This window comes from Tympanuchus pallidicinctus, unplaced genomic scaffold (genome assembly GCF_026119805.1).
Source record: "Tympanuchus pallidicinctus isolate F22 unplaced genomic scaffold, pur_lepc_1.0 scaffold15, whole genome shotgun sequence".
NCBI lineage: Eukaryota > Metazoa > Chordata > Aves > Galliformes > Phasianidae > Tympanuchus > Tympanuchus pallidicinctus.
In genome coordinates, this window is record NW_026294669.1 from 27,307,308 (window position 1) to 27,331,385 (window position 24,078).

Below are 24,078 nucleotides of genomic sequence, written 5' to 3' on the forward strand. Positions count from 1 at the left end.
ACCCTAAATTAGCCAAACAAGGATGATCAAAGAAAGCTCTTACACGCTTTAGACAAAAAGTGACACAAAAAATTCCACAGACTCTATGCAGAGGAGAGAATCAAAGAAATCAACATAGAAATAATTAGATGAAGCTAATATATTCCCAAAATGCAAGCAGCCTCTGAGGGGAATGATTGAGGAGTGGGGAAGGAAAAGAGTATGCAAAAAGGAAGGAAAATAAGTTCCAAGTCCAGCTCAACATCAAAAGCAGCTGGTGTCCTTTAGCTGTCACCTCTAGAGAAAGTGACTGGTTCTGGACTGCAGAGCAGGCTCTCTTTCTTTTGCTTAGGAATGGAGCAAAAGTGCACTGTGAGCATGAAAAGGATCTCTTGCTTTAGAGACTCGACAAGGTGAATCTGAGTATCAGTGTGCCTGAGATGCTGTTTCCTTACATAACAGATGTGACTTAAAAACTTTTTGCTTTGAGGTTTGCTTAAATGTGGTGGAGGGAAAACAATGACTCACCAGATTGTTGCCTCAAGCTGTTTGCTGTATCAACTACAGGAGGATCGCTAGAAGTGACCACAGCTCTGCAAACAGTTTTTCTTCCTTCTCTGGTGAAATGAAAGGGCAAGTTCAAAGTGTGTTACGATGAATTGGTAGCAATAGTGGGAATGTGCAACACGTCTTGTCTTCATATGCATTTGGTATGGTCATCTGATATTTATCATGACATTAGACTCAAGGCTGTTATTGTCTAGTGCAGGAGAGGCTGCAATTGCTCCTCGAGTGCTGATAACATGATGGAGTTTCTCTGGGTGCTCTCTTTTGGTGTGTTGGCACAGAGGTGATGGCATTCCTTACAGAGAACAGAGCTAGCAGAAAGAGTGAAGTGACTTGTGGGGAAACCTTGGTGATAGAAAAAGCATTTGAAAGGAGGCTTGAGTTTTCTGCAGAATAGCTGATACAAGCTGCTGCAAGCTGCTGCTCATTTAGAAACTGCAGCTTCTAAGTCTGCAATATGGGCAACAAGGACTGGTTGTATTGAAAGTGCTGCAGGAGGGGCATTCAGTACAGTACAGTCACTGCTGGGCAACAATTAAGTTCAGTGCTTATGAGTCTCCGCAGGTGCAAAGTTCCTGGGAGTTAAAATCTGCAGATGTCCTAGTAGGTAAAATAGGCCAGGGCCTATTTTTGGTTGCTGGGAGCAAGGAGCACAGTATGACTTGTGCCCATACAGCCCCAGCAGGTGGGGCAGAAGTGTCAAAGGTGCTCAATGACTGTTGTGCGCTATGGTTGGTTTTCTGCTGGTATTTTAATTCATACCATAATCCTGCTCACTTTATAGTATGGGCATGGGCTAAGAGCCTCCTTTAAGTCTGGGTTTCCTGGATTGAGCCGTGGAGTAATACTGACTTATATTTGTCAGTTACAGCTGAGGTCTCATGTGTGTTAATTACAGTATCCACAAGAAACACCTTCACTTACTTTACTTGCAGTGTAATGTGTTTGTTGTTATTTATAGCATTTGATGTCATAGTCATTACTGTGAATATAAATAAGCATATCGATTTGCATATATTTTCTTCACATCTTGAACAATAACTCATAGTGGCAGCTGTTGGGATTTATCCACACACTGCCGGTCTCATCACATCAATCATGTTCCAGATCACTCTTGGGATGTTTGAGGTTAAATCCCTTCTGGTGCCACACTGCAATGCTCAGATGCGGTAACTGCACAGACTGTTTCTATTTTGTCCTTAAAATCTCAGTTTTGTGGCATGACTCTGAGATATATTCAGAAAGCGTGGTGGTTATACGTGTGTTTGCATTACACTGGCATCAGGTTACAACTGAAGCTTTATATAGAGTTCTCTGTATTTAGTCCTTATTTCAGTGAAACTATAAGTTTTATAAAAATGGGGAATGGAGACTGAAGCTTGATGTATTTTGCAGTTAGCAGAGTGAACTCCCAGCCCTCTTTTTTTATTTGAAAATACTAAGGGAGACTGAAACAAACCAAATGGGCTTTGTAATTGAACTTGATGTACTTTCAGTTTTTAAAGGTGCTTTAGTGAAGAGTTATTGTCTGGCAGAGATAGGAGCACAGTTCCATATTCTGACCAAAATGTTGGTCAGTGGTCAGTGTTAATGAGTATTCTAGTAAAATAAAATCATTACTTTTACCCAGCATGCATGTTTTGAGCATTCAATTTAAATTGTAAAGGTCATATTTTTCTGATGTGGAAGCCTGGATCTGGTGGCACTGTGTAACCAGCACCCTCTCAGTAGTCTGACTGGGCTGTTTCTCATGGTTATTGTTGCTGCCCTATTTATAAGCCTTTTCACCAAGGTAGAAATACTTTTTATTATACCTCTGCAATTTATATCTGTTGTTTCCTAGCAGTTATTTTTGACTGTAACAATTGAAATAGGATCATCTCTTGTGGTTTTTTGCAATTTATGACAAGCCTTGTTAGCTTGCTTAAGCGCATAATACCCGAAGTGTTTTATTATGAAGGTTAGATTATAATTAAACACTTGGCCAAAGTGGAATGTAATATTCAGTGCTCATGGCTGTAAATAAGTGTCTCAGAGTTGCAGGAAAGTGAGTGCAGGCCAGGTCCATAGGCTGTTGCTTCAACAGATCTTGCTTTGCAGCTGCCTTTGAAGCAGTTTAAGTGGATAGAGACGAGAGGACAGAAATCTGATACTGATACTCATACTAGTTTAGCTAAAAAGCTCTCTGTAGTTCTGTTTTGGTCAGTTTTGAGGCTTTTTTTCATTCCTTCTGTAAAGTAATCTGGTGTACTAGGAAGTCTATTTCTGCACATGTTTTGCTGCTCTCCTGTTTGCTGTCAGGAGTAGTCAAAAAGGTTCTTGCTTAAAATGATGCAGAGGAAAGACTATGTAGTATTTGATCAAGAAGGTCGTGTTCAGTGCAGTCACGCTAAGGAAAACAAATTCAACTGACAGGATGTGCAAAACACTTCTAAATTTCTACAGTTCTAACACTTTTAAATTCCTACAGTTGGCCATTGGGTGGATATGTTCAGCTGGGAAAAAATAGGGTTTAACTCAATGCTTTTTCCCTGACTTAGCTCTCCCTTTATGCATTTGTAAAGGCTTAATATGATTGGCTCAATTTGTTCCAGAGCCAGAATTTTCTTAAATGTTTTGGAAAACATGTTTCCATGCTTTTTGGGGAAATTCTCCCAATTCCTATTGAGTGTTTGATGATATGTATTTGGATCTTTAGAGAGCCATGGGTTCAGGCGTGTGATTCTTGCATTGAGCTGCCTCGTCTGGGAGCTGGGCAGCTTCTGTGCAGTTGGCGGGGAGCATCAGACTGCTGCAACCCTGTGAGGATTTCCCTTAGCTTTCAGAGGTGTGTCTGCCATCCCCTCTCAGTGGAGTGTGTGATGACCTCAGCTCTGGTACAGAAGTTTCAGTTGGGTAGGGGATACCCTACCTAAGGACCCAGGGTATTAATTTGGTTGATGGCATGGGGCACAAGGTATGTTTCCACCCATCTGGCGGTTGCTTCTACCATTGTAAGCACATGACGTTTGCCATGGTGAGCTTGTGGGAGTGTGATTTTATCCCACCTCCCTGTAATTATATTTGTGCTACCATCCTCTGTACCAAAGAGGTTTTATCTGCTTGGCTTGCTTAATTACAGCATGCTTCACATTCATGGATAACTGATGTGGTAGCATCTATAGTCAAGACCACCTCTTGATCCTGAACAAACTGTTCTCTAAGTGAGTATTTTTATTTTCCTGAAAGATTGGTCTCCTGGAAATAATATGTTCTTCTAGAATTACACTTGCGTTTATGTACTCCAAATTCCTGTATTCCGTGTATCTTTTTATCCTAAAGCATTTTTTTGTTAGTCAAAGATAAAGGCCAAAAACACATAGATAAAGCGAGGGACTTTGGAGGATTACTGATGTTTTAAAGGCAAACTATTACTTGTTATAAACTAATGTCTGTATTATTGAAGAGACAAGGGTGCGTGGTCCGTAGAGGGAAGCACAGAATTATAATTTCATGCAGGAGTTCTTTTGAAATTCAAATATCACTGTTTGAGTCCCAGAAACCTCTGTTTATTCCGGAATTTTTATATAATGGTTCTGAGCTATAAAACTAAGGTTACTGAATGATAACAACTATTGGCTTTAAAAGAAGAGGATTACGGTCTTATGGAGTGTTCAGATTAATTAACACGTACCGCTACTTACTTGACTACTTGCAAACACAGATAGCCCAATTTCACTCTGTCCTATTTTTAAATGAAGAGGAAATGTCTGGTGGCTGTAGGAATTCCTTGCGGTCTGTGTGATGTCTGGAGAAACGTCAGAGACAATGGGACGTGTGTGGCAGCAAGAACACACTGCTAGGTACAGTCACTTTTTCCCATGGATGAAAGTACTATTTGTTCTGTGAGGCTGCAGATTCCTTGAATCAAGCACACAGCTCACAGTATATGGTCAGGTACCGGCATCTTCTCTTTGGATTTACTTCTGCTACCTTTTTCAGTACAGAACTCAATTAAGGCAAGCTGATAGGCATGTCGGGGAAAGAAAAGAAGTAAAAGAGCAAATTTTCAACTTAAAGGAAACATTTTCAAACCAATTGGCAGAATGAAAGAAAACAGAAAAACTTTGTAGGTGATGTAAGCTATTGTGCCTTTTATACAGATATATTTATATGGAACACATATACGTATACACATATATTTATATGGAACAGTTGAGAGGAAGCCTCGATATTAGTATGTATTGAACTCAGCTTTCTCTATATTGAAGTCACGCTTATAGAAATTTACTGTTTTGGAAGAGCTCTTTATATTCATAGGGCCTTATTTGTACACAATAGGTTGATGTATATTCTGTCAGAGGCAGGCACAGGCATCTATTTTTAATGTATCTGGAGCACAGGAATCCATTTGACATGAAGAACAAATATTCCAGTCACAGTTTTTCTTCTAACACAATAGAGAAAATGTCAAAGAGCAAGATCCTCAGCTGTTCCGAATTGGCACAATCCCTCTGAGATTTCTTTCTGTGTTATGTATTAATAGTAGTTTTAAAAACTATTAGTTATGAAGAAAAATCTACTTAGCTGTCTCTGGTCCTGTGAGGGAATTGTGTTCCTTCTGTGTGCAAGAAAAGATTTTGTAAACTTTTATTCACTTTAGCAATGTCTGTATGCATGTTCCAGGTGGCTAATTTTTCAATTTCATGCTGAATTTCAAACACAGCTTCTCCTATGTTAATCCTATCGACACAGTGCTGACAGCACTTCTGCAGTTCCTATGTGTAGAGCTGTATAAAGCCCAAACCATAGCAATGCTTCTCCTGGGGAGTGAGAGAAGTCTCCAGATGTACGTTTAAGTGCTCTGCTTTTTCTAATCATTACAAGCAATTAGGCCTACAAGCTGCTTTTTTTTTTTTTTTTTTTTTTTTTTTTTTTTTTTTTTTTTTAATTTCATTGGTATGGGAGAAATTGTTCATTCCATATATTGAATTGTTTTCTTCTACAACCAGCCACATATACATGTTGGAGAGTACTGTATGATTATACAGAGTGTGACTCTGAGAGAAAGAAATCTGAGGATCCAGAGCTTGCAGGGCTACATTTCAGCCTTTAGAGGTATGTACATGCCAGTGTAGTGAGAATGTGTAACAGATATCTGTCCATATTATGGCTATGTGCAGATAGAAGCAGCAGCTGATAACCTTTCTGCTGCTAGCTTATTTTCCAGAGTGATGAACAGAGAGGAGGTAGTTGCATAGTCATTGGCAGCAGACTGAGGAAACTGCATCTCCAGAAACCCTCTGCAGATAAAGTTTGGGTCTCAATAAAGCTGAGCTTTGGAGTTGGAAAGCACCTGTGCAAGTTAGCAACGCTTGTGCTGCTGTCCTGCTCGTGTTTTGAATTTTACTGTGATGTTTTAGTAAGTAGAGCAGGCTAGACGATGGTGTTTTGACAGTGTGGGTGAACTCAGCTGTGAGGAGGGAGGGATCAGCAGCCCTCCACCACCTCAGTCCCCACTGGACTGGGAGACACGTGCTTGCCATTGAAGGCCAGCTTGGAGGTGCGTCCACTGTACTAAGGAGAAGAGTGTAAATGAATGCCAAACTATAATCGCAGCAAATTAGAAATTAAAAATCCTTTTTGGTTGAAAAGATTTGCAGAATGTATTTTAATCCTTTTGACTAGGGATAAATGGACCTTTTATCTTGCAGTGACAAAGAACCTCATCCCTCAAGGAATCATGCTGTATGTCTCAAAACTTTTTTTCAGTACACACAGTTTTGTATTTTAAGGCTACTGTCATGCTGTTAAACTAAGTCAGAGAAATTCAAGTGCCAAGGCTTTCATGCACACCCCCTGGTCTGTCCAACCCGGTTGCTATAATTTGTACTTGCTGCCTGTGGCCATTTTCTGTCTGGCTGTGATCATTTCTGTACCCAGAGGTAAACGTTCATTAACCTACAGAAGAGTTGTCCCAGCAGAGAAGGAAAATGGGGAGATTGTTCCAGACAGGGAAGGTCTTACAGGATCAAGGGCAGCTGTTCTGCTGCATTGAAAGAATGCAGACGAACAACAGTGGAGAGGTCAGGCTTCAGTGAAATGTAATACTTTTTTGTTTGCTGCAAAAGCAATTTAGCAGAACTTTATTCAGTGGGACCAGAAACATGGTGAAACTCTCACCTTTTCTGTTTCAGTATGAAGTGCTTCTAGCTTCCTTCAGATATGTATATCTTGAGACTTCTTTGAAAGTCTGACAAGAGTTGTGCTAGTAGCACTGTCTTGGTAAGCCTTTTCCATAACTGAGTATATTGAAATAGCCAGAACTGTAACCTGCAGAATACACAAAGAGGAATTGACCAGACACTCTAATTTCCTGCTAAAGTATTTCTGTAAACAGATCATTGAATGATGGATTCAGCTCAGATAGGATGTGCTTTCAAGAGCAAACTGAACAGTATGTTAATAGCTCTCCAAAATATAGTTGAAATTCAATTCCTGCTGGAATGTCAGAATATTTGTAGGGCTATCTCAGCATCAACTTGCCAAGTAACCTGTGACTAAAAGCTCTAAGGTATTTTTTGGACTTATAAGCAGAGGAGCATCTGGCAAGACCATGAGAATAATTCCCCTTGTTCAACTTTGGTGAGCCTCATGCCAAGTACTGTGAGTAGTTGTGGAGTCCATAAGGCAACATTCATTTTGAAAAATGAAGGAAGAGCAACAAAGAGCGCAATAATGATCACAGGAGATGATCTAATCATTTATTTTCTCCTCTATATCCTAAGAATCAACACAGAGGAAAAGCAGTTACCTTAGAGCAAATAGAGTTGTATTACAGTCCATGGAATTATATCCTGAATCTGTATCCTGATTCTCTGCAGGTTAAAAGAAGACGTAGTTCATTTACAGTTATTGTGTGCTTCTACAGCAGATGTGACTCAGGCTGTGAACAGAAGTGAGCTATGACTCCGCCTGTGTGTTCCTTTCATTTTCTTTTGCCTAGTGTCAGTCACAAAGGATTTGATGTTATTTTTGTTTTCTTTTCCAGCTGAAATAAAGATCTGTTTTAAGTACTACCATGGTGTTAGTGGAGCCCTCCGAGCTACTACTCCATGTATCACTGTGAAAAACCCTGCTGTGATGGTAAGTTTAGCCTACTTATTCATTGTATTTGTGCAGGATACTAACTGCCAGACAAACATAACAGTGTAAGTTCTCCTGTTTCACCATTAAGAGTGATTTTTGCTAGGGGGGTGGGGAAAAATATTGTGAGGCTGTAATCACCGAAATTAGGAAATACTTTCTTTGGTTTTGTATTTTTCTTTATACATTTTTTTCACTATAAAATAACATTTTATTATATATAATATAAATATAAAATAATAAAAAATAATATAAAATAACATTTTATTATATATAATATAACATTTAAGAGAAACTACTGAAATTAACTGAAATTCTTTGTACAAAGAATTTGGTTTTCCTTGCTTTCAGTTTTAGCTGCCAGTTTGATTTAACACCGTTGCACTGGTTATCTAATTCAAACTGAATTCTTATCAGAAGCCTCTACTTCTTATTTGCTAATATTAAAAATCAAATTGTTACTGAGATAGCAATTATGAGTATTAAAAAAGAGGAAGACTGTACAAAACTCTGCTTTTGCAGAAATGGTTGAATTTTTGGAGTGCTTGTATACCACCAAAATTTAGATGATTCTCTGACTTTCAACATTTATTGTTGCCTTCTTACAATTTCATTATGAGACTTGTTTTGAAACACTAGAGGTTTTAAAGTAGTTTTTTTAGTGATGTGAATACCTGTTGAAAGAAGAGCATTCCAAACTTGTATCCAGGTGCATTTGATTGAAGTAATCATCTAATACACTTAAATATGAAGTTGACAGAAATTTTCACAGTGCATTTGATTCATTGATTTTAGCTACCAAAAATTTAATATCATATCTGCCAGGATGTCTTGACAATTACTGCACTGAAGATACTATACAGCACAATTTAATCCACGTGATTGCTTCTAATTTGATATTGCACTTTTTCAGCATTGCATATTATATACAGGTGAATCTCATAGTGATATAATATCGTATGTACTCTCATGAACTTTGTCTCATTGTACTGAACGTTTTTTATTTCTCTTAGAATTACTGACCTAACTGATAGCATCACTTAATTGTTTTTCCTGTGAACAGTATAGGCTCACAAGATATATGAACTCTTGATACTTTATAGAAGAAAGTATGCATCTGAAATTAGTGTAGCTTGTATCATTTCTGGATCTTGTTGTACAAACCCCCAGTGTTTTTTCAAGGATCATTACACAACAGGACATGAGAATGTCTGTCTTTGAGTATGTGATTATTTACTTGGAATTTACCAAAGATCTGTCTTTCTGAGTCAGTAGTCAGTCCTGTGAGGTTAACTTGCTGTCACTATTGGTTCTCCAAGTCGGGTCGAGGCATGCCCATTCCTTCTGGGTTTTTTTAAGTTGTGGTTAAGTTACCTGCTAACTCAGATCTTGCTAAATTTTCACATTGCATGGTACGGTGGGAATTATGTTTCTGGTTTAATTCATACTAACGGCATATTAAGCCAGGAACGTTAGTCAGTCTTATTTTGGGATAAGCAGTTAATGTTGTGCTATGTTCGTTTGAGCTAGTGAAAAATCAGGTCTCCTCCAGATGGTCAGTCTGGTCAGACTGAGTTTAACCTGTTGCATTTTTGATGCCCTCATCATTTTACTACCAGCTGTTGCTGCTGTAGCAGCTGTTGCTGCTGAAGTATCCTTATAAAACCATTGGAGCAATGGTACTGCATGCTCAGTGATGAGGTGACAGCATTCTGGTGAGAAATGCTTGTCCCTGAAAATGATGATGAATCACCACTGCAGTGATGTGATAGGGAAACGAGACGGGCTGGAGCCATGCAACTTCCTGCCATGGTCTGCTCCCTCATGAGACCTCTGAAGCCCATGAAGACATCAAACATCGATGTCATTGCGGTTCCTTTATCACTTTATTAACTTGACTGCTCTTATATGCTAAGTATTAGAATTTTGCAGTGGAAGAAATTCCTCAGTCTCAGTTGCACCACACCACTTACTCTGATTTGCTTTTGTTCGCTGATCATTGTGAGAAGTATTTGAAAGATAATGATAATGCTAAAAGCAATATTGAAAGGACGTTTTTAGTGCTTTCTTCTTGGGTTGCACGTCTTGGTCCAGCAACCACTGCTCGAGAAATGCTTATCAGTCCTGTAGCTTCTAGTTTCGCTTTCAGACAATTCCTCAAGTGCTAAAAACTGCTTTATGTAGTTCAACATGTAGGCACGGGTATACAACTTTGTATTCAGCTTACTTTGTTTGGTAGATCAGGTGACTTCCTATTTTATCACACATATACATTCCTAATGTGGTTCGGATTAAGCTTTTTCAGCAGACTGTGTGATCTCTTCTGTCTGGGACTGGGTGCACTGCCTATGGAAAGAGCCATTTGACTTGAAATATAGCTCTGTTGATGTTTTTATGTTAGATTATTCAGTTGGATGCACATCTCTGCCTTGAGACAAATTCTTCTGTCAATTGAAAGGACTGTTCAGTGGGTATAGCTATTTAGACATTAATACATGTGTTTTGAAGAGTGCTTTATCTGGTCAGGGATTTCTGTAGAAACCAAACCTGAAAATCTGTGCAGTATGCGAGTAGCATTTAGATTACATTCATAGTTGTATATTTGATGCAATTCTCTGTTTAGAAAAACTTTCCATTCATAAGACTGAAGGCTTTCTTTAGACTTTTTTCTCTTTTGCCATTTTTATTGCGAAGTAAATTGCCTTCCTGTGAAAAGTGACAAAAATTTTGCCTGCTGTCACTGACTAGCTTTCATACATATTACCAGTCCATACTGTTGATTTTATTTCACGGACGTGAAACCAATAAGAAAATAGGGTTTCCCCTTCTGTGATTGATTGTTTGGAAGATATCAAGGGTGAGTTTATTACAACACTTAGCATAACTAATATGTGCTTTCCTAGAAATGGATGCTGCAGCTTTGTCTGTCCATGGTAATAGGCAGTACTGGGTACAATTCTTCTTCTGTGTACTTCTTACTAATTACGTAATGATCTTTGAACGTGTGTAAAACAGATGAAAATGTATGTGGCTTCTTATTTCTTTTTCCCCTTCAGATGGGAGTAGAAGGCACAGAGGAAGGTGCTTCTGGAGCCCAGCATTCTCGGAAGTTAGTCAGCTTTACACTATCAGGTATAAAAACAAAACAAGAACAGAAACCCCACAGAAATCAATGTTTTACAAGGCATTAAAAAAAAAAAAAAAAGAAGTAATTGCTGTTTTAAAGAAATGTCAAAAATAGAGTGCTTTTCTTCCTTAGCTTCTGTAGGAGCACACTCTAGTGGCTTGAAAGATGTCATATCTTTACAACTTCTGTTTGAAAACAAGTCAAAATCATGAATTTCCAGATTTAAAAGCAACTGAGTTGATAGATCTTGACATGAGAAATTTTCACAATTTCTAGTTGGTGCAGCAAAGAAAAAAAGGTTAAATATATAGCCTCTAAATACAGTGCAAGTTGGTTCTGTCACTTTTATGAAAGTAGTAACAAAAAAAAAAGGAAAGAAGAGAAAGGAAAGGAGAAGGAAAAAATCTTTTCTTGCAACAGAGCTAAGCTGTCATACAGAAAAATAGCTGAAGGATACTGTATATCAGCTATGCTTGTTTTGATTCGCACTTTATTCCACAGGAAATTGCTTCTAAATAAATAGCTGACAGTGGAAACATTTAGGGGCTGTAAGAGTAGAGCTGAAGAAAATGTTTTTTTGCTATGGTCTTGCAGCAGTTATCAGGATAGAACTAATATGTTCTATCAGAATAATTGTTTTGTTAAATCTGAAAAACCTGTGTTTAACAGAATGTTATGACTCAACTTGAGGAGTTCCCTAAATTCAATTCAAAAGTGTATTGACTTACAGGTCTGTAAGGTGCTCTCCAGAATGTTTTTTGTTTCTCATCCAGAATGTGGCAAGTCTGCATTTTGTTGTTGTTATCTTAATGTCTTTAAAAAAAATACAAACAACAACAACAACAACAAAATTTTATCTTTAATGGATTTTTATTCTACAAATCAGAGAACATTCTGTTTTTTGCAAGTTGTGATGAAAGATAATTGTCTAACATCTTTCAAGTAAGTATTTTTGAAGCTAAGATGAACATTCTGGTCCCGGCTGCTTGTATGACTGTGGTAAGAGCCAAGCACGGTAGCTCTAAATATAACATTATGTTAAACTTTATATTATGGCAAATCAAATCTGAACCATGATTCAGTGTTACTATTTCCTAGGTTTCATGCCATGATGCTTAAATGTACAGGTCTGGATTTTATGGGTTTTTTTTTTGTGTGTGTGTGTGTGTGATTGGTTTGTGAAATACTTCTTGTGAAAAGAAAACAAATAAAATGCCATGTTTGAGAATTTGTCTGTATTATTTTAGACTTAATTTGCAGGGGCTGTGATATTGAGGTTTCTCTAGGAACAAAGAAGCATTTTCAGAAAACCTTGCCTCCTTCTATGTTGGATAGCTTATTCCCAAGTTGAGAGGACATGTGCATCATAATCCAGAACAGCCTTGATAATGAATGGTTTGTTTTAGGGCAGAAATACCTTACATACTGAGAAAAACGTTTGTACCTCAGTTAAAAGTTCACGCTGTAATTTTGTTTTAGGAATGACTGGAAGGCAAAATGTAAATGAGGATGTCCTTGCTTTTCCTCTGTATATCCTCTTGGGAAAACACTTGACTTCCTGCTTCAAGCATCTTCTGTACGCTGGATCCAGTTACTCTATGAGTAATTTTCAACTGCATTATTTAGTGGTTTATGTGAATTAATTTCCTAGGTAATATTTTAAAAATGGCCTACTTCGTGAATTAGCTTTCATTTACTCCGTTCCTTTTTCTTTCCTTGTTTTGCTTTAAAGATATTAGAGCAGTTGGACTTAAAAAAGGCATGTTCTTCAACCCCGATCCTTATTTAAAGATGTCCATCCAGCCGGGCAAGAAAAGTACATTTCCTACATTTGCTCATCATGGTCAGGAAAGAAGATCGACTATCATCAGTAACACAACTAACCCTGTTTGGCACAGAGAGGTAATGTATGCCTTTTGAGAGCTCTCTGCAAGTTGATGCAGTGTATTATCTTGTATCATCTACCGGGCTTGTATTTTCTCTTTATGCATCAGTCTTTACTCTCTAAAGGCTGGGAAGTTATTTTGTAGCTAGCTATTTAAATGGACACAGAAATTGTAGTAATTTTAGGAACCCTGTTGTTGGATAGAAACAGCTATCATCTGTGTGATTATGCCCTGTGTTTAAGCAGTATGACTGTGAGGTTTTTCATTTGCTTCTCTGCTAAAAAGAGTTGGAATCGCTCAGCAGCCCAATCGATCAGTTGAAATTGCAAAAAATAAATTAATTAAAATGAATCATATGTTGTGAAATGACTCTTTAAGAAAAGGTACAATAAGTGGGCATTTATGCCTAGCGATGGCAATGACTGCTCATTTGGAAATGATATCCTCACTGTGCATAGCAGGTGGCAAGCATTCAATTTTGCCAGGCAGAGTGGATGCTCTTTGGTGCTCTCTAAGTGCTGCTGTGGAAAGAAAAGGCTGGGGAGGCATCACAGTGCAGCTTAGAAAGGACTGGGGGCAGAAGGTGGTTGGGCAGAGCCCAGTTTTTCTGATTTATTGATTTTGGCTGAGCTGAGCAGGTCTCAGAGAAGGAACTTTGAACTACCTGTAACTCTCTGAGCATAGAAGAGCAAGGCCACATCTTTGAAATGCTTGTGTGGGAAAATGGCAATAGTTTGTAGGTGTTTCAGGTCTGGCCAGCAGCCTTCTTGGTCTGTGCATGTTTTCCAATGATGCCTGTGCTATTATTTGAACGTTACTGTATTCTTTAGGAAGGTTGGAAAATTAAGCTGGACTGTGGGGATGCTTCCAGAAATTATAATTTATTATTATTATTATTAAATCAAAGGAACAGTAAAAAAGAATGGAGCCGGGCCAACATTAGCACTACTCTGGGGTATTCTGTTGTGGGAAAGACTCTGGATTTGTGGAAAACTTAAGATCTTAAAAACCAGGACTTTTTGTCTCTAAATAGATTCCTCACCTTCCTATCCATTTGTTTCTTCACTCAGTACATAGGAAGAAAAACTATTCTTGCTCTTTCCCCTTTTTTTTCCCCCTTCAGTTCTTCTTGTTTTCTGAAGCTTATTAGAAAAGTGATAATGTTCACTGGTGCACGTATTACATCAGCTTGCTTTAACTGCTGTATCTTCCCTGTAGCAATCTCTGATGATACCAGCTTATGATCTCGTTACATATGCTGTCTTAGTGGTGCAGAATTGATCCAATTTTATATCTACTCCTTTCTGCAAAATCGCAGTTTTGTACCAAACCAAGACACAAATTTTAAGTTATATTTATCACAGCTCTACCCAGCATGATAATGCTTTTTTTATTCCTGACCTAATCTAATTATTGTTTTTTGACATTTTTAGCCACTGTCTACAACTGAGCTGAAGAGTTATTCCTTCTTTTGTTTCTTATTCAATACATTATCATCTAGCTAACTAGGTGCTTATTACTTTGTATTCAGCTTTTGATTTTCTCAGAGGTCTTAAAGGTGGCAAACAGGAAGTGTAACAGATGACTTTAGCTTTTCAGTAGATTTTACCCACACTATTTTTGTTTGAATTTTTAAAAAATCTAGAGGTTCCTCAGCCTGCTTTTTTGTTACAATTTGTCATCGCATTACATTATGTGTGCATCCCTGCTGACATGCCTGCTCACATATGTGCCCAGTACCGCTGTTGAATCTTGACCATTTGCAGGATTGGCAGAACAGCACAGATGTCAAGTATGAATTATTCATGAGCATAAGGAAATTTGAAGCTAGGCTGAAGAGAGTGACTGTGACAGTGTTCCCTCAAAGGGGATGGTGGAAGGGAAATCTTACCAGACATAACAATTTTTTAAATAAATTAATGCCATCTTGTATAAAGGTCCCAAGTTCAGGAAAAACTGTTGGAACTTATTGGGAAAATTTTTGAACTTTGGAGTGAAAATCTACAGAAAATTATCCTTCTTTATTTTCAGTGCTCATGAAAATATGGCCTACAGATTGCTGTACTGATATCCTGTAGCACATTCTAAAAAGGACCACAAAACAGGATGTTGGAAGGAAAGTTTGCTAAACGTGTCTGGAATGAAACTCTCCTTTCTTCTGCACTGACCCTGCTAGTCTTCTATACTCTAATAGTGTACAGTGAATATTTCTTATCTTTGTTATTTCTACTATCCATCTTGAGGCAGCCTCTAGGACGCGTTGTTTTCTCTGTGCTGAATAGGACCATCAAAGTGCTGTTGTCCAGTGCAACTTCTTAGTGAGAATATATTTTCTAGGAATGGTAAAAAGGTTTTTGCTTTCTAGCTAGTTACACATGCAAAAATACAGTGCTTAATAGTGGTGTTGACATTATTTTATAGTATGGAAGGCATTATTTTATAGTGTGGAAACCACTGTAGTCCTCAGTTAATGCTGTCAGAGTTTACCACAAGCTAGTAGTAATTGCATACACGCTTTCTGAATAAAGGTAATAAAATCGTGTCAAATATGTTCTTTCCTTCCAGAAATATTCTTTTGTTGCACTTCTAACAGATGTCCTGGAAATTGAAGTTAAAGACAAATTTGCCAAGAGTCGACCAATCATCAAACGCTTTCTTGGGAAGTTAACTATACCAGTTCAGAGACTGTTGGAGAGGCATGCAATTGGGTAAATTAATACATTCTTAATGCTTGAGGGAGACTCAACATATAGGTTGCTTTCACAGAGCAGCCTTTCTGGCTTACTGGCACAGTCACAATTTGTATTGCAACAGTAGTAAGAAATTTAGTTGGAATTTTAATATCCTTAATGCCTAATTGGAAGATGGTGGTGTTTCTCACCCCATTCTGAATGCATGTGTATGTGTTTGCATGTATGTTTCTCTGTAATTTGTTTCCAACTCTGGTATCTTTACACAAAAAATCGTTGCTATCACAAAAATGTTAACTTATGGCTTGCCAACCTAGAAACAGAGCATTATCAAAAAGCTATATAATTGTGTGCAAATTTCTTAGAACAAGCAAGTTTTATTTTCTCACTTTTGTTACTCAATGAAGTTGTCAGTATAACATTGAGAGATTTAATATTTAATCAACTAGTTGGTCAGAACTGCAAAGCTGTGAATCTTTATTTTTCAGTGCTAGTAATACTAACAAATTAAAATTGCCTCATGCTATGAACAGAGCACTGATGAGACTCAAAATTGTCCATTTTTAAAAAATTGTTCATTTTTTAGATAGCTATCTGTTATTTTTTAAAGAAGAAACTCAACTTGAAAATTTTAAAGGTATTTTATACTTTGAGATGATTACTGGAGTAGGTATAGTACAGTCAAGTGGATGATCAAAGTAGGCCATTGGAAAACCATACATACTTGAAAGAGCTTGGGACCTTGGTGCTTAGGCACTGTGATACCTTGCAGAGATGAAGCAAACGGTTGGAGGTTTGCAAGAGATGCAGCAGTGTAAGCAAATGTGTAATTTCACATTTAAGAGAATGTAGTAAGTGTAGGGTTTGTTGTTTTGCCAGAGACTTTTCTCAGTTGTATGTTCTGTTTGGCAGATTAGAAAAAATAATTTCTCAGACAGAGAGAGAGACAGAATTGTTCCAATGTATTTTGTATAGGAGCTAACTCAAAGCTAATGAGTTGCCATTAATTTTAAATGGCCACAGGATGAGGCCTTTGAGAAATGATGGTAAAAGAAAATGTCTGTATTCTTCCTTGAGAGTTTAAGGGAATGGCAGCATCATCAAGCTTTTGCACAAAAAGCAGGATATAAACAACTGGCCTCCTTTTTCACAGATATTCTCATCAAAGTAACAAGTTGCATAACTGGAGAAAAGCAAATTCAGTTTGAAAACAGTTTTCAGCTTTAAGTTTCCAAAGTGGTGATTACACTGGTAAGTAAAGTAAGAAAAAAATTGTAAGAGTAGCTTAAGATTCTGATGATGTCTTCTGGTAATTTATTTTTAAAAAAGAAAAAGAAGCTCTGCTTAAGTGCATAAAATTTAACTTTACTAAGAAATGCTTCATCTCTGAGTTTCAACAACTTATAATATATTGGAGAAAACAGCTTTTTCTAATAAATTTGCACACTATGGACACTCAAAAATAGGAGAATGATGTTGATTTCAAGACCGAGTTCAGGGATTTCATTTCCATGCTGTATCCCAAAATGTTTTGGCATATAGCTGGGATTCCTAGTAGTGGGAAGTAAAGCCTTTTTGCTACATTCGTCAGTTCTTGTTTGTTTTTTTCAAACCAAAATTGTGGAAGACATTTCCTGTTTTCCTCTCCATACTTCTGTTTAGAATAGGAAGGGCAGTATAATAAATATGTAGCAAGAATATAGGTAAGTATTCAGTTTTGTTTTGCCATCCTCATGTTAAAACTAACATTAAAACTAATGTTCTTAAAGGTATTTTTCCTATTTATCTGTAATTTATTTGCCTGTTTTTTTTTTTTTTTTAATACCAATCAGTTGTCAGGTGCCTGTTTTCCGAGATATGCTAAGGACAGACAGTCTTTCACTAGAAGTCTTGCAAAGGGAAGGAGTGGGCAGTACAGACAGGAAGTAGAACTGTACCACGTATACAATCAGTTGTTATCATTCTCTTATTCTAGTTTTTGTCAAGTGAGTGAAACATACTCACCCTCTTCCTCTTTATTTTTATGATGTCAGTAACGGTTGAAATCCTCTACTGGATTAAAATGTGAGCTTGAAATACATGTCAAAGGAATTATAGTGTACCATATGCTAAACTTGCCTTTGCGTATATCAGTATGAATGAAAAGATGAACTCCAGAACTTTTTAGAACTTATTTTTAGGCATATTGCAGTAGACTTTGGCATTTAACTGTTGGTATAGCTTACAAGTTTTTTTTTTCATAGTGAGATGGCCAATGTCTCCTTAAATTCCATGGAAAATACCATACATGAGCTTAAGAATGATCTGTATTGATTTAGCTTAGTCCACAGTAGATGTTATTTATGTCATGGCTTTCTCTAACCTTTATTGCCTATGGCATTGTAAACCTTATGTAAAAGAATCTTCTGAAGGCACTCCCAAGTCTAACTGAAGAATTGCAGTTGCAGTGCTGAGCAATGAATCTGTGACACAGATTCAAGAAACATATCTGTGATGATTTGAAGTCGTGTTCTGTAGAGCAATGTGGAGAGGCTGCTTTGCCTTAAGTTATCTGCTCAGGACTTAAAGTAATGTTTGTAGCTAACCAGCTGCAGTTTATCTTAGGAGTTGCCTTTTAGTCTATCGCTTGTTGTAGTAAGAATGCTCTCAGTAAAGAAGAGGTGTTCGTACCAGTACAAATGCAATTGCAGAAATAGCACTGATTTTCCATGGTGGTTTTCAGCAGCCCCCTCCTCTCTCTTCAGCTGTGTGGAAGGTGATTGGGACTGTACATTCTGGCCGTGCATAGTAAGAATCTAGGATCATATGCTAAGTCTAAAGCTGATACAGGTACTTAATCAAGTCTCAGTCCTACTGAAGTCAATAACACTTGTATTTTATGTGAAATCTGAGCATTAAAAGCTTTTCTAAATGACAGTGTGCTTAGGCAGATACAGAAGTGCTTTATTGAATAAGAACTAAAATTTGAAGAGGTTGTTTGGCTTTTTTGTTTGTTTGTTTTACAGTAGAATCCACAAGGGGGCAGAAGGCTTTCAAAAAGTAAAAGGTTTTTGTTAATAATAAAAGAAACTTTTTGTTAAGAGGGAGGAGAAGATAAAGAAAAAAGATCCTTTTCAATGTGGTCTCTTTTTGAATTAAAAACAGATTTTGAAATGTGTGAGAATTCCACAATACTTATTTGAAAAATATTGTCATTTGTTAGGCTCTTTTAGATGTTAACAAAAAGTAAGTTACACCATTGTTGATGTTTGTGCTTTTCCACACAAGCCAGTGAGTGCGGTTAATTTTTAAGGTGTTAATTAAGTTACCTTCTATCACACTGACTCTGCCTGATAAGCACTTCTCATACAAAGTGTTGGAAAAATAAAACCAGTTAAAATTTGAAAAAATCAAGCAAGAGACCAGAAAAAGCAACCCCAAAGCCAACAGTACCTTTATTTTTGCAGTGACCAGATTCTCAGCTATAATCTCGGTAGAAGGCTGCCAGCAGATCACGTAAGTGGATATCTCCAGTTCAAAGTGGAAATCACATCTTCAGTTCATGAAGGTGAGAATTTGGCAGTGACCTGGGTCTCCAAATAGTTAAATGAAGAGTAGTTACATATATTTGTATTTCTAAGGTTATCTATCAAAATTAAGTGTCTCATTTAGTTATGTGGCCTCGATTCTTGCTTTTTGCTTGTGGGATTCATATTTTAGATATGTTGGACATGACTTGGGAGATTAGATTTCCAAAACGCCAACATTCATTCATTTACCCTGGGTAGATTCCCATTCTTTGCAGTAGAAAAGTCTGATTTCCTCAAAATAACTGCTGTGTATAGAATTTGATATCTGTGCGCAGTCTGTGATTTTGAATGTGGTCTTAGATGTTGATTTGCGTAGTGCTAAGGACAACTAGTTTTATGTAAATCCCACTGCTGAGTATAAGAGAGATGCTGTAGAAAAAATGGTTCCTTTTTTTGTGAGGCTGGTTTTACAGACAATTTGGCAAGATGCTTTGCAACGCTGTGCCTTTTGAAAGCAAAATGGGAGTAATATTTTATGCCTGTGAAATTTTGCTAAAGACTAGGATAGATTTGTACAGAGAAAGTTCTGTGATTGCTATTACGATAGTGTAGATATCTGCATTATTTTAACTGTATTTTCTTCACTTAGTTGTCTGATTAAAATAAGTCTACATCTTGAAAGATGTGTATTTTTATATCCCTTCTGTGATGCTGCAAAAGTAGAATGAGCTGATGGTGGCTGCATTACATATTTCATATTCAATCTTGGTGTCCCTGCAGATGCTTCGCCAGAAACAGTTGGCACTTTGCTAGGAGTGAACTCTGTAAATGGAGACTTGGGCAGCCCTTCTGATGATGAGGACATGCCAGCAGGACATCACGATACTTCCACGGTGTGTTCCAACGGTCCAGTCCTTGAGGACTCTTCTGGAGAAACAATCCAGAGGCATCCTTTAAGGACTAGTACAACACTAGAAACAGATCAGGATGAATTAACCTCTGGTGCTTCAAGATCGTCACCTACAAGAGGTCGCCAGGACTCACTGAATGACTACCTGGATGCAATAGAACACAATAATCATCCCAGACCTGGAACGTCTGCCTGTGGCGAGCGTCCTCGTGGAGCCTCTCCAAAACTGAGGAGTAGCTTCCCTACTGACACAAGACTTAATGCAATGCTTCACATTGACTCAGATGAGGAGGAGCACGAGCTACATCAGGACCTGGGTTTCCCATCTTCCTTGGAAGATGATGGTGGCTTAGTAATGCTTAATGGTGCTACTAGAAATGTTGAAAGAAATGGCTTAAGTAACTCATCAGATCAGGTAACACAAGGGCCTGCAGAGAATGAAAATGTTTCAGCCTCTGAAGCTCCTTTGCCCTCAACTGATGACCAGCCAGAGAGCCTCCCGGAGCTTCCACCATCACAGTTAGTTGAAGGTGAAAGCCTGCAAGGTTCTCAGAGTGAAACACCGGCAGAGCAGGCTGGCAATGACTCTTACGCTGTGCAGGAGGCAGAGCAACCTCCCAGTAGTACAGACACAGGAGCTGCTGATGCTGCTGCTGGGAGCAGAAGGGGTGTTAGTGAAACAGAATCTATTGATCAAGGGTCTGAACCTTCCCAGCTGTCATCAGAAACTGAGCAGAGCGATCCTGCTCGCACAGAAAGTGTCAGTGAGGCTAGCACCCGGCAGGAAGGGGAGAGTGATGTGGAAGGGGCAGACAGCTCCTGTAATGAAAGTATAACTGTGCGGCGTTCTTCAGTTGAAATGCGCTCTTCTTTTGAAAGTGCCAGGTTTCCTGAGACTCCAGCGTTTTCTTCTCAGGAAGAAGAAGAGGGAGCTTGTGCCGCTGATGTGCCCAGGACTGAGCCAGTTGCTGAAACACAGGACTCTCCAAGTACTTCTGGTTCTTTGCCTGCAGTACAGTTACCTCAGGAGGAAGTACAGGAGGCTGAGGGAGGTGAATTACAAGACCAAGAGGATGCAGAAGAAGTCTGGCAAAGAAGAAGAAGCCTGCAGGCAGCAGCTGCTAATAGCCAGTCTCAGGATGAAGAAACAGAAGGAGCCCGAGCACCTTGTGAGGGTGCCACAGCAGAGGTTGAAGGAGCTACTGGAGGTAACAACTGTAGGAGCACTTTATGACGTGACCTTTCTGCAGTCAAAAAATACTATTTAAAAACAAACATCTGAAATTAATGAGTTCTCGATGTCATTATACTTAAAGATTTGTCTTTCTTTGAGACACTGCTTTGTTTAAGAGACCCTTAAACATCAAAACTGAAATATTTCAGAACAAGACATTTGTTTTGAAATTGGATATTGGATATTGGATATATAATTCTCAAGAGAGTATTAAGAGGGAGAATGAAGAGGAGGAATGTATTTCACAATATTGTCTTGCTTGCTCATCAGAATGGTAATTGGGAGGTCACAGATGGATCCCCAAACTATACAATGCAATCTGGAATTCATACTTAGATCTTTTCTCCAGCATGTTTATAGGGGGAAGAAAAAATATATATAAGCACTAAAACGTAAGGATAATTAAAAAATAAAATCTGAAAAAGAGTTATAAAAAGAGTTATTATTATATATATTATATATATGTTAGCCACACCTCAGCTTCTGTCTTACCTTTTGCACTTTATTGTCAGTTTAGGCACGTCCTAACACAGCAGGAATCATGGGCAGAGAGGAATGCATTACTCAAGACTGTAAAGCTATTCCCAATTGTAAGATTAGTTTAACAGTTGAGGATTTTGACTCTCACTAAAATCACTGGAAGTTGACTTGTGTCCATAGTAGATTTTTTCAAGCTAATTTCACAATTTATTACCCATTCCCTTTCTTCGGGGATTGAAGTGGGTATGATCAAGTGCATGCAACCAAGTTGGATTTCTGGACACCTCTTTTTAATATCATTTCAGATGTTTTGGTTAATTTTCCTGTCTTTGAAGTACCTCCTGTTCTGGGCGTGTTTGTAGTAAATCATATTTATCCTAAAAGTTTGTTGAAAATTAGTAATCTTGAAGAGCAAATTATTTTTTCACTTTTGAGTGCCAAATACCGCACCAGAAATCTCAGGGAACACTAGCTGTGAATCTGTTAAAAGGGGAAAATGAGGTAAGCACAAATGAATTCTCTTCCTTAAACCCTGCACTTACTTTTACTTCTGTATTGGTTGTGGTTATACCTGTTTGTGGGAGAAAAATCATAGGTCTATTCATTTCTTCTCCCCATATGCAACTCTTTGATTTGGAAAGAATTAATTTTGATATTAAAATAACAAACAGTACAATACATTCTTTTGCGTCATTTTCTAGACATTTGAGACTCTTTACTAGTAGTCAGATCCTAGTAATCAGTCAGATCTTAGCTAATCAATGTTGCTGCACCAAGGAAAATCGATGAGAAGTCTCATCTCACCTCAGGTTTCTGTGGTGGCCATGTCCTTTGCTGGAATATGGCTTGGGTAGACTTGACTTACTAGACTGTAGACTTGACTTACTTTGCCAGAAAAGCCAATGACTCTTAGGTATATCCTAAAATGTCATAGTCCTGCGGAAGTTTTTGCATGTCTTGTTCACTTCAGAGACAATTGTAGGTTTTACCCACATTGACTGAGACATAATCTGTGGGCATTTTGATTCTAGGTGCTCAAGCCAATGGCCATCAGCCCTTAAGGTCACTGCCTTCAGTACGTCAGGATGTTAGCCGGTACCAGCGAGTGGATGAGGCACTACCACCAAGTAGGTTCCTCATACTTTAATGGAGGGATAAGCTGCCAGGATGCCATTAATGAGATCTCATTATGTTTCATTTTTAAATGTGAGAACTGCAAATGAACATCTGAGAAGCTCTAAATGAGGAAGGGTGATGATTAAGTGTAGTGCTGTTCCCATGGAAGGCATTGTGCTCAGTCTGCAAACTATCAGAATGTGTGATGAATAATTGTACCTGATGTAAAAGGACTTGCTAAGCAAAATTTGCAGAATATTAGGAAGGTGTGATGCTGCCTTTTAAAAATGCAGAACAAGTGAGGAGGGAAGTGAGGTGACAGGCTTTGTGAGGGGGCAAGATATCAAGCACACTGAAATCTATGAGAATGTCATGTGTGGTGATGATTTACAAAGAAACAAATAACATCTTTCTGTCTTTACAGATTACATGAATTGTGCTTTCCTTGCATTTTCTGAGGCACTGTCAAAGGCTTTTGAATAAACTTGGATGTTATGGAATTGTTGGATGAGCTAAATTGATTGAGGAATTGTTGTTTCTATAATATACATAGAAAATACATTTTTCCCAATTTTGAACTGATGCATTTGATTGAACTTGTAGCAGTGATGATCTGTTTAGTATTAGATACTTAAAAAGATGGATCGGATTAAAAACAAATGTACTTAACTAATGGGGAAATGAAAGACAGTGAAAACAAAAGAAAGAAAAAATCAAATTTCAGCCCAGTGAACTCAGTGACAAAGCTCTATGATTTTAAAGAAACCAGGAATTCAGATATTACATATAGATATAATAATGTAAAATGAATAGAACCCAATCCACTGTGTGGAAAGGGACTGAGTTTGCCTGGGAACTGGAGGGGGTGATTGTAGAGAGTCATGTAGCAGAACACGGATAGAAATGTGTTGGAATGTCAGGGCACTGTGAATATTTTGCTCCCTGCTGATTCTGTTATAAACAGTGCATATAACAAATTAATCCTCTGCACAGGTCCTGAAGTCAATTAACTGCCAGCTCAATAATCCAGAGTTATTTTTCACAAAATAGTGACTGAGAGATATACTTCATTTGAATTTTTATCATTTTCATACTGAAAAGGAGAAAGAACATTATGGAAGATCAGATGTAATAAGTTAGGAATGCTTAGAGATAACCTCTGCAGTACCATGGTTGTGTGTTTCAGAAGCAAACTGTACACTACAGTATCTACTCGGGAAAAATATTGTAATATTAATGGAGAAGGTCTGGCTGTGTGGAATTGTAACATTTCTCACATTTGCTGGGATTTTACACAGTCACGCACAGGCATATAAATGCTTACACACCAGCATACACACCTTTAAAATCAAAGCCCAATGCCAGAGTTATGGTAATCATTCATCTGTTAATGTGAATGAAATCTTAAATAGTAATTGTTTCCGAGATTTGGTTTTTCTCCCTGCATCTCTGCCC

At 37.9% G+C, this 24,078-nt stretch overlaps 1 protein-coding gene across 2 annotated transcripts in view; it reads left to right on the plus strand.

The window, feature by feature from the left end:
* HECW2 (HECT, C2 and WW domain containing E3 ubiquitin protein ligase 2) overlaps nucleotides 1-24,078 on the plus strand; it is a 150,970-nt gene that overhangs the window by 76,359 nt on the left and 50,533 nt on the right. For both annotated transcript variants that reach the window (XM_052675408.1, XM_052675409.1), the window contains 7 exons: nucleotides 7,577-7,671; nucleotides 10,728-10,803; nucleotides 12,531-12,700; nucleotides 15,250-15,392; nucleotides 18,821-18,921; nucleotides 19,664-21,001; nucleotides 22,539-22,634. In XM_052675408.1, coding sequence (XP_052531368.1) covers nucleotides 7,577-7,671; nucleotides 10,728-10,803; nucleotides 12,531-12,700; nucleotides 15,250-15,392; nucleotides 18,821-18,921; nucleotides 19,664-21,001; nucleotides 22,539-22,634 — 2,019 coding nt within the window. The remainder of the gene's footprint in view (nucleotides 1-7,576; nucleotides 7,672-10,727; nucleotides 10,804-12,530; nucleotides 12,701-15,249; nucleotides 15,393-18,820; nucleotides 18,922-19,663; nucleotides 21,002-22,538; nucleotides 22,635-24,078) is intronic.